Here is an 11,310-nt window from a genome sequence, read left to right on the forward strand (position 1 = left end):
CATTACAATCACATTGAGAATACAGTTCAGGTCCTTGGGTAAATGTTGTATCACCTGACTACATAATTCTTGAATTAAAGAGCCCCAAGAACTCAGATAAGTAAAAAGCTAAACGCTCATTGACGTTTAGTCTTGTCAAGTTTTGGACACAAGTAGTAAAATAAGATTAACTCGGTAAGTGCTGACGTGGCTTCAAGTAGTCTTGCAAGCTTGGCGGGCTTACTGAGAAATACCGGCAAACTTGGCTGCCGTACACACACGTGTGGCAGTTTGTCAGAATGGTAGCCGACATCTCAGCCACTTGTTGTCGGAGAAGTTTCTGGTTTTTCTTATAATCCAGAAAAGCGAATTCTCTCACGACTTTTCCGAAGCCCCACTCCACGGCTTGCCGCACACTACTCATCGCGTGATTAAAATGTTGCTGCGCAGGTGTAATCGAAAACCCACTATAGGGCTTCATGATCAATGGCAGCAGCGGATAGGCTGGGTCGCCATATATTACAAAGTCTTGGCCGTTGACCAGGCGCTCCAACTTTGCATATTGACGCGTGTGCTCTAGGCAGACGACAACGACGATGGTAGCATTAACGGACTCCGTCTAGTGGGTCAGTGGTATTTTGGCTAACGACGAAGAAGACGTGTCTCTGTTCCGTTTTGCTTGAACAGGTCGTCCTGCTGTTCTTGAAGAACGTCTCCCTGTCCTCTCTCGGCGTTGTACCGTGACAGTGGTGGAGGTGCTGGGTATATTGACCACGCCTGATGCTACGGACTCCTTCTGGGAGTCGTTCATCTAGCCCGGACGCATTGTCACCAGTTACGACCCCCGTGCACCGCTGCAGTCGTCGACTGCTAGGCCTCGCCCCGGAGTTCTCCCCTCTTCAACCGCATCTTTCCAGGAGCTCCACACATCTGGCAATGGCCGAAACGAGCCCACCGCAAGCACCCCAATGCAGCCAGTCTCCCAGTCAACAACAGGTAACTGTTCTTCATCCGCTGGTTCCCGATCGCTATCGCGGTGCAGCGTTCGAAGACATTGAAGACTGGCTCGACAAGTACGAGCGCGTCGCCCAGATTAACCAGTGGACTGAGCAGCAAAAGCTCTCCCACGTCTATTTCGCGCTTGACGACAGTGGCCGTACTTGGTATGAGAACCGCGAAACTAGCCTATCGACATGGCATGACTTTCGGCAGAAAATCACCGATACGTTTGCAAGTGCCGACCGACGCGACCGCGCCCAGCAGTTGATGGAGCTACGGGTGCAACAACCCAATGAGTCGGTCACAATGTTCGCCGAAGACATGGCCCGTCTCTTTCGTAGAGCCGACCCGAACATGACCGAGGATAGGAAGTTACGCTACCTCATGCGAGGTGTAAAAGAGCAGTTGTTCGCGGGGCTTGTGCGGAATCCACCAGTCACCGTCGCTGATTTTATCAAGGAGGCTACGGCTATTGAGCGGGCCCTTCATCAACGATGCAGGCAGTACGATCGTCTATCCACCAGCACCGCAATCAATGCCGCCGCATTGACTCCACAGTATCAGAGCTCCTTGCGTGAAATGATAAGAGAGATCGTCAGAGAAGAAGTTCACCGGATCCTGACATCGACACTGGATAGCCCCGTCGCGTCAATCCCCGAAGTGGTACGCGACGAAATCAGGCAGGCGTTACCGGCCGCCGATCTTCCCGCCCACCAGCGTCCCATGAGTTACGCCGCCGCTGTCCGATGTTCCCCACCCGTTACAACCACACCCCCGTACAACCAGCCTCCGAGAGCCGCTCCTTGGTCGCCGCCGCAAGAGGAGGCATGGCGGCGCGCACCCGTGATGCCGATGCAGTCCTACCGCCAGCCGTCATTCGCCGCATCTTGGACCACGCCGCAAAACGACCCTTCGAGACGGCCACAATTTCGGAGATCGGACGCGTGGCGCACCGCCGATAACCGCCCTCTCTGTTTTAACTGCGGGGGCGCCGGCCATATTTCGCGCCATTGCTGGCATCGCGACACATCCTTTCGACCTCTTCGTCCGTGGTCTGATGGTCGACGTGCAGATGGCGACTCCCTGCTACGCCGCGACGATGCTGCTTTTCAGGGACCTCCCATAGCGCACCCGAATGACGAATCCGTGCCGAATGATCGGACTGATTTCGGCCATCGGTCGCGCTCTCCAACCCCTCCACGCCAGATGCCTGCTGGACGTACTTTTGCTAACCTTCAAGGCCGAAGGTCGCCCAGCCCCCGCCGGGGCAACTGAAGGCGGCGACCTCTGGGGGTAAGGTTGCAGGCCCGCCGCAAGACAATAAAAAGCCCCCAACTCGCCCGCTGCCGAACGCCGAGCAGCCGATAACCACCGACCCCGAAGAAATTGTGAGTGCCGACCTTGATGTTTTTGTGGATGGGCAGCCAGTGACAGCATTAGTCGACACTGGTGCTGACTTCTCTATAATAAGTCAGGAACTCGCCCTCCGCCTGAAGAAAGTGAAGACGCCATGGACGGGACCTCACATAAGGACGGCAGGCGGCCAATTACTGATGCCTACTGGAAGATGTACTGCAAGAATTAATATTGGAGATTCTTCTTTCGTGGCCGCTTTCATCGTTCTTCCTGCGTGCTGTAAAGATTTGATTCTTGGAATGGATTTCCTAAGGGAATACGGCGCCGTAATTAACATTCCAGACCGCATGGTGACGTTTTATAAGAGCCCTGGTTTAATCCATTACTTATCGCCGCAACACAATGCCTTTCGTCTAACAGAATATGACGTCGTAATCCCACCTCGGTCATGTATTCTTGTTTCGGTGGCCTGTGACGTACCGTTTCATTGTGAAGGAATTGCCGATCAAATAACCGTTTTGTTGTTTAGTCACGGTATCTGGGTCGCACGAGGAATTGTCAATGTCACCGACGGGCGCACGAACCTCTTGGTAACAAATTTTAGCACAGAGAGACGGCACCTTCCAAAAGGCACGGCTGTGGCTTATTTTGACGGTGTTGCGGATAATCGCGGCTGCTGTTCACTACTCGAAGAAGCGCCTACACAAGACCCCGCTCCCGCACTTGCCGTCAGCAGTGTTTTGCCGCCGCACGAACGAGAACAGCTTCTTACGCTATTGGCCCAGTTCGTCGACTGCTTTGCGTCGACTTCAAGAGTTGGTCGGACGCCTCTAACAAAGCACCGAATAATTACAGACGATACGGCGAGACCCATTCACCAAAATCCTTATCGTGTGGCACCCAGAGAACGTGAAGCCATACAACAACAGGTGACAAAAATGCTTGAAGACGACGTGATCCAACCATCAACGAGTCCCTGGGCATCGCCTGTGGTTATAGTCAAGAAAAAAGACGGCAGCTTGCGTTTCTGTGTGGACTACCGCAAACTAAATCAAGTGACGAAGAAAGACGTGTACCCGCTACCCCGTATCGACGATTCCCTCGACAGGCTTCGACACGCATGTTCCTTCTCTTCAATGGACTTAAAAAGCGGCTATTGGCAAATCGAGGTAGACCCTAGAGACCGTGAAAAAACTGCTTTTGTGACCCCAGATGGCCTGTACGAATTGAAGGTTTTGCCTTTCGGCTTGTGCTCTGCGCCTGCTACGTTCCAACGCCTCATGGATACTGTGCTTTCCGGTCTGAAGTGGAAAACCTGCTTAGTGTACCTCGACGACGTCATCGTGTTTTCCGCAACGTTTGAAGAACACCTCGAAAGGTTTGAAGTAGTTCTGCAGTCCATAAGATCCGCCGGCCTCACCCTGAAACCTGAGAAGTGCCACTTTGGCTTTGCGGAACTACAGTTTCTTGGTCACGTCGTCAGCCACGCCGGTGTCCGCCCAGATCCTGCAAAAATTACCGCCGTCGCACAATTTCCCGTACCATCCGACAAAAAGGCTGTCCGGCGGTTCCTCGGCCTCTGCGCTTATTACCGGCGGTTTATTGCAGACTTTGCTCGCATTGCGTCGCCGTTAACCCGCCTCACGAGAGACGATGCTCCTTTTGTATGGGGTGATGAAGAGCAAGGTGCATTTAACATCTTGCGGCAACGTCTCCAGACACCTCCAGTGCTTGCCCACTTTGATGAGACCGCTCCTACATTGCTCCACACGGATGCCAGCAATGTTGGCTTGGGAGCTGTTCTTGTACAGCGGCAGGAGGACACGGAAAGAGTGATTGCCTACGCAAGCCGAACACTCTCACGCACAGAGGCTAATTATTCCACAACTGAGAAAGAATGCCTCGCCGTGGTATGGGCGGTTATGAAATTTCGCCCATATTTGTACGGCCGCCCTTTCAAAGTTCTCAGCGACCACCATTCACTGTGTTGGTTGACGAACCTTAAAGATCCGTCCGGACGATTGGCACGTTGGCGCCTAAGGCTGCAAGAGTTTGACATGACGGTCATGTACAAGTCGGGGAAGCGACATACGGATGCTGACTGCCTGTCTCGATCGCCGATAGAGTCGGCTTCTCCACTCGAAGAAGACGATACAGCATTTCTTTGTGTTCTGGACACAGCCGCCATCGCTCAACAACAACGGGACGACCCTGAGTTGCTTGCCCTCATCAACTACTTAGAAGGAAGGTCTGCGAAAGCACCTAGAGTTTTCGCCAGAGGACTGTCGTCGTTTTGTTTACGGGCCAAAGTCCTTTACAAAAGAAACTTTTCTTCTACCGGGTCCCCCTACCTGCTCGTCATTCCTGCAGCTCTTCGTTCGGAAGTACTTCAAGCCTGTCACAACGAGATGACTTCTGGTCACTTAGGCTACACGCGAACATTGGGCAGAGTGCGGCAACGCTACTACTGGCCGAGACTTACCACGGCCGTGAAACATCACGTTCGCTCTTGTCTTGACTGCCAGAGGCGCAAGTCACCTCCGACGAAACCAGCCGGCCTCCTACAACCTGTCCAGGTTCCTCAAACACCATTTGATCAAATTGGAATGGATATCTTGGGCCCACTTCCTACTTCCACTGCAGGAAATCGCTTTGTTCTCGTCGCAACCGACTATCTGACACGTTACGCTGAGACAAAGGCCATCCAGAAGGGCACAGCGGCCGAGGTGGCACGCTTTTTCATTGAAAATGTTGTGTTGCGACACGGAGCCCCAAGCGTCGTAATTACCGACAGAGGAACCGCATTCACGGCTGCACTTTTAGATCACGTCTTGCTGCTAAGTGGAACAGCTCATCGGAAGTCGACCGCCTACCATCCACAAACCAACGGACTGACAGAGCGCCTTAACAAAACAATTGAAGACATGCTTTCAATGTACGTGGATGTCGAACATAAAAATTGGGATGACATCCTCCCTTATATCACGTTTGCGTACAACACGGCGAAACAAGAGACGACGCGCATGACTCCGTTCACCCTTGTTCATGGCCGAGATGTACGAACGATGTTGGATGCAATGCTTCCACACGAATTTGACGACACCGAAACGGACGCCGATGTCTTCACGCAACGTGCCGAAGAGGCGCGGCAGCTCGCGCGTGTGCGGATCTGCCAGCAGCAAGACTACGACGCAGGCCGCTATGATGCCCACCGTAGAACCGTAAGCTATGAAGTCGGCGACAGAGTGTGGGTTTCGACACCCATACGGAAACGAGGCCTCTCCGAAAAGCTGTTAAGGCGATACTTCGGCCCATATCGGGTATTGCGGCGACTCAGTGATGTCACCTACGAGGTCGTCCCCGATAGCCCCAACTGTACGAGGCGCCGCCCGCACCGTCCTGAACTTGTGCATGTTGTACGCATGAAGCCGTATGTGAGCGAATGACTTTGCGAGAGACCCTCACTTCCGCAAGTGGCATTTCTGGTATAGCATCGGGACGATGCTCTTCTAGGGAGGGACAAATGACGCGTGTGCTCTAGGCAGACGACAACGACGATGGGAGCATTAACGGACTCCGTCTAGTGGGTCAGAGGGATTTTGGCTAACGACGAAGAAGACGTGTCTCTGTTCCGTTTTGCTTGAACAGGTCGTCCTGCTGTTCTTGAAGAACGTCTCCCTGTCCTCTCTCGGCGTTGTACCGTGACAATATAGGCCACTGTCTCGAAGGATTCCTGCATAGAAGAGAAACCGATAAGTTGATGAATGGCTGAATATACAATAAGTGAAAGTGCAAGCTAGACGAAATGTCTGTGATCATTATTCAGTACAGCGCTTGCAAATGTGTGCCAGTAACAAGTAAGCAGCACTGAATTAATAGCTGTTGCCACACTTAGAGCGGCATTTAAGTAATCACATGACCAACCTGCATCATGCCGTCGTCCAGGGTAATGCCCATCTAATTGGCATACAATGCCATTTGGGCACATTAGGGACTGATATTTCACACAGTGTACCCTTTTGTGGCCCGAAAAATAGGCCTGTTGGTTCCGTTTCGGGCGGCATATTGCGCGGGCAATGCCATCAATGAACGCCCAGCAGTTGTCCAGTGTTGCACCTTTTCTTCTCACAGCCTGGAACAAACAGCAACGGATCAACATATAAATTATAGCTACAGCTGCCGCAAAGCGAAATGTCAAACACACACACACGCACACGCACACACACACACACACGCACGCACACGCACGCGCACACACACACACACACACACACACACACACACACACACACACACACACACACACACACACACACACACACACACACACACACACACGCACACACACACACACATTTTCCCTTGTTTAACCGATAGCGACAAATGCTGTAAATATACAAAAAAAGCAACCTATTCTAGTGAGAAACACAGTCGACTTACATCTGCGAAATCCCTCAGGCATTCTGAAGATAGCCAGGAGTGGTTGTTCATGTCCTCCAACAAGTGTCCGAACGTTGCCGTTATGTGCGTTACCACTTGCGAGCTCACGCTTGACATAACTGACGTGTGCAACCCAAAGATTTCTTGCAGGTCACACCATCTGTTTGGATAGGCGAGCCGCCGGAGCAAAAGGCACAGTGCATCACGGCCGACCACCGTCACTTTTTGAGCACTGCATATTTTGTCGAGGATCAGCAGCAGACGAACAAGTTCACTCAGATCTCGTTTCTCGAAGCGGAATTGTTGTCGAAACAACGTCGGCTCCACTTGGTCCACATCGAGGAGTCCGTTGCGCGAGCGGTATCGCAGCAGCTCGCTTTCACGATCGCGCCTTATGCGGTATTCTATGTCGTCAAGGCTGCAGTCACCTTTCAAAAGCCACCGCTCGCGGGTTGTGAGCATCAGATCGTCTATTTCTTGCCATGAAAGAGTAGCCAAAAGGCGGCGATTCCACAAGATGCTTGACGGCATTCTCTTCCCTTGCTGCTGCTCGCCTGAACACAAAATCGGCGTGAACGCCGCGAAAAAGCTTGGCTTGTCTCGTGCCTTGACTTGTGACAACCAATGTTGGCTATACGAGTTTATTGCTTAGGCACTAGATGGCGCCAAGTAGCACTCCGAGGCAAGGGTGTTGACGTTTAGGCGCACTCCACGTTTCAGATGTTGCGCGCGGTAAACTAATGGTGTGGGGGACAGCCTCAACCGTAACGTACGTAGCGCGCCGCGCGTTGCGTACGTACTGTCTAGCGCGCGCTAAACTAAAACTCTCTAATGCCAAGAATGACATCATGTGGGCAAGCGTCGAGAACGGCGAAGAGAACTGAAGTGTGGTGGCCGGCAACAGTAACGCGGGCAGTGCACATGCCAAGAACAGGTGTTCGGGTGCCGTCAGCTACTCGCACAGTAGGAGAGACGGCAGGTGTCAGCACTTTGCGTAGGCGGCGTCGGAGCGTAGAACTCATAACAGATATGTGGGCGCCAGTATCGATGAGAGCAGTAACGGGCACGCCGTCGACGAGAACACCGAGCAAATTGCGTCTTGAAGTAGGGGTCGATAGAGGTTTTGCGGTCCTTGTCGTCAATGCAGCCTCACCTCCCGGAGCTGCACTGGCTAGTTTCCCGGGTGGTGTACAGAGGAAGCCGGAGAAGGAGAGCGACGGCGTTGAGGGGAGCGCGACTGGCGACTCTGAGGTGACGGCGATCGGCTGGACCAGTGTCCTTGTGCGGCAATATCGGCGTAGGTCGATTCTGAGCGCGAAGAAAGACGGTGAGGATCACGGGCCGGGAGTTGGTCGTCAAGAAAAGATGTGCTGTAGTACAGGCCACGATCTTGGCGGCGGTCACCGGGGAAACTTGGTCGGTAATTCCGACGATTGCGGCAGTGGCGTGAAATGTGGCCGACGCGAGAGCAAGAAAAACAGATTGGTCGATCGTCAGGCGTCCTCCACTCAGAAGAGTTGCGGTAGCGGGGTGTGAACCGGGGAGCGGAAGCGGCAGCAGCAACAATTGGGGCGTTGTGGTGTTCAGTGGGAGGACCGGACGCGCACATGGGCGGAGGGGCGTAACTAGGCGTTTGTGGAAATACGACGCCCATATTGGCAACCTCCTGACGTACGACGGCCTGAATGAGAGAGATTGTCGCCAAATGGTCGTGAGCAGGTGCCTGATAAGCGGCTGGAGCCGTGGCTTCGAGCTCCTGGCGAACAATCCTGGCCAAGTTGTTAGGCGGTGAGAACGGAGGGGGCGTCACGGGATCATCGCACGAGGATGTCGCAGCTGTATTCGGGAGTCTGTTAAAGCGCTGAGTAATCCGCCTGCTTTTGGCTTGTTCAAACCGCCGGCATTCAGTGATAATGGAGTCAACCGTGGTGCAGTTCTTACACATGAGGATGTTGAAGGCATCGTCAGCTATGCCTTTCAACACGTGGCCAACCTTGTCCGTCTCTGGCATGTCTTTGTCAATGGTACGGCACAAGGCTAGTACGTCTTGAATGTATGCGACGTACGACTCCGTGGACGTCTGAGCTCTGGCCGCCAGCTCGTGCCGGGCTGTCATTTGGCGCGCGGCCGATCGGCCAAACAGTGCACGCATCTTCTCCTTGCATAGGTCCCAACTTGTAAGTTCTTCTTCGTGCGTGTTAAACCACACCCGAGCCGTGCCCCGTAGGTAGAAAATGACGTTGGCAAGCATTAGAGTCTCATCCCACCTGTGGTGCTTGCTGACGCGCTCGTACAATAGGAGCCAATCATCGACGTCTTTGTTGTCTGTGCCGCAAAAAGTGCCGGGGTCGAGGGGCTGCGAAAGGACCACGGTCGGTGGCGCCGCAGGCGCGGGCTGCGATGACTGCGTACTGTCTTCGGCCATGGAGGCGGGAGAAAGGTGGCGTCCGCTCCGAAGATCCAGGGCCGGGTGGAATAGAGCCCGCAACCTCCACCAAAAAGATGTTACGGGGAGTATTTAATTAACCGTGAACGGCTAGCGCTTGCCTAGTCAAGACTGCACAGAGCGCACAGGTTCCAGCAGGTTTTCAGTCCGACAAGAGAGCCTCTGACCCAGCCCCACTACAATGTCTTTGTCTTTGCCATTGCTCGTGACAATATATAATATTATAATATAATATATAATATAATATATATATATATATAATATATTCAAAGGCCACTAGTGCCAACTCTATTTAGTCTTTGCCAAATTAAACATTAAACTTTATACACTTATATTTTATTGCGATAGCAATTATATGGACACTTCAACCGGAATTCTGCCGTCGGCGTCGCCGTCGCCGTCGCCGTGAGGTTCCGTATAGATAAAATCTTCACCGCGCGCCGTATGCCCGAGCGGAAGCGTGCGGGGACGCGCGCTATCACGGAGAGCGAACGCACTCAATCTCCCGCGCGCAAGCAACGACGAAGCGGGAAGCGAGCGCCGGAGAGAGCGGGGGGGGGGGGGGGCACTTTTACTGTGCCAACAACCGCGCTCGTCGCTCGACCGCACGGTCTCTTATCTCTCCCACGCGCAAGCAAGGAAGCGGGAAGCCAGCGCCGGAGGGAGCGGGGGGAGGGGGGCGCACTTTTCCTCTGCCAGCAACCGCGCTCGTCGCTCGCTGCACCGTCTCTTATCTCCACACGGCTCTGACCTTTATGCACTGTTCATTCGCCGCTCAGTTTCCGTTGAAGCGATAGACCGCACGCTTCTTCGCCCGCTGGCTGCAGCGGCTGCGCTTGCTGCCAGCGTTTTGACAGTCGTTGTCTGCGGTCATTCAGTGCGATCTATTCATGTTTGCTTGTGCGCGATGACACCACGCTTGTCAATTCAGTTAGAAAGCGAATGTGTCCAACTTTATGCGGCCGATAAAACTACTGTACTATCCCTACTCCGAATAGCTCTCTACCAATTTGCTATCGCAATTGATGCTTCGCCTTTCGGACGAAACTGCGACATTTTTTTATTAATTTTCTTAAAACCCCCAAAATCATTAACTGAAGGTACTCGAAATTTATGCTGGTAGGCCAACTCGAAATTTGGGGGTGGGCCAACTGAAATTTGGGGTTGGGTCAACTTGAAATTGGCGGGTTAGCCAAATGAAACTGGGGGCATGTTTACACATAGACAACTCCAGTGGAATTCCTGCATAGTTTTTTTTAGCAAGGAACATCGCGTCCACTTATATCCAGAGGAATCTGCGGCCGCCGATTTTTGTTGAGTCCCTTCCATGTGCAGAACTTAAAGGATATGTTGTTGAATATCTTGAGAAAATTCCCGGTATGTGTGATGCATTAGTGTCGATATCGTTGACCTCCCTCAAGTACAACTATTTAGCAAACTGCATTGCGTGGTGCCATTTGTTGGTCGAAAGCTTTCTCGAACTGCTATCGTTTTATTTATCATCTCCTGCAATTGGGTGGGAACCGAAAGGTTTTGTGCAGGAAAAAAGAGCACATTTACAAAGCAGCAAATTCACGCATAGCACCACTGCTTAGTAACATTTTTTAAAGCTTTGTATACAGGAAACTGCAAAACATTTTTATGTTTATGTGTTAAAAGTATTTCGGCTTGTTTACCTTATGCACTGAGTCTTGTGCCAATGGAATAACTGTTAACTTTTGTAGGTACAAATGGGTTGCGTGTCGCAATAGGTGGCGACTGTAACATCAACCTTTTACAAAGTAATGCAACGTCATGTTCGCGTCAGCTATTGCTTGATTCTTTTGCGTACACAGTTGCCTTAAATTACCGACCCGTGTTAACATTTACTCTGAAAGCCTTCTCGATTTTTCAAATAAAAAGAAGTGACTGCATGAAATCAGGTTCCGTTATATCGGATATGAGCGATCACTTCCCAATATATATGATTCATAAGAAAATATATGGTTTTTGGATGCCTAAAAGCATGTCGCCCCGAGTCCTACCAAATACAGCAAATCAATTCAAATACTTTGGAGCAATTTAGACGTCAAAATGCAAGGTTAAACTTG

At 52.0% G+C, this 11,310-nt stretch overlaps 1 protein-coding gene across 1 annotated transcript; it reads right to left on the minus strand.

Annotated features, from left to right (window-relative positions):
- Positions 1 to 219: 219 nt before the first annotated feature.
- On the minus strand, positions 220 to 7,517 carry LOC125941780 (uncharacterized). Its single transcript, XM_049659621.1, has 3 exons — positions 6,775 to 7,517; positions 6,259 to 6,466; positions 220 to 245 (listed from the first exon to the last, which is right to left on the minus strand). Exons 1-3 carry the CDS (start codon positions 7,303 to 7,305, stop codon positions 220 to 222), a joined length of 765 nt encoding a protein of 254 aa, XP_049515578.1. The 5' UTR covers positions 7,306 to 7,517.
- Positions 7,518 to 11,310: the final 3,793 nt, after the last annotated feature.

Source organism: Dermacentor silvarum, unplaced genomic scaffold (genome assembly GCF_013339745.2).
Source record: "Dermacentor silvarum isolate Dsil-2018 unplaced genomic scaffold, BIME_Dsil_1.4 Seq287, whole genome shotgun sequence".
In the NCBI taxonomy this organism is placed as follows: domain Eukaryota; kingdom Metazoa; phylum Arthropoda; class Arachnida; order Ixodida; family Ixodidae; genus Dermacentor; species Dermacentor silvarum.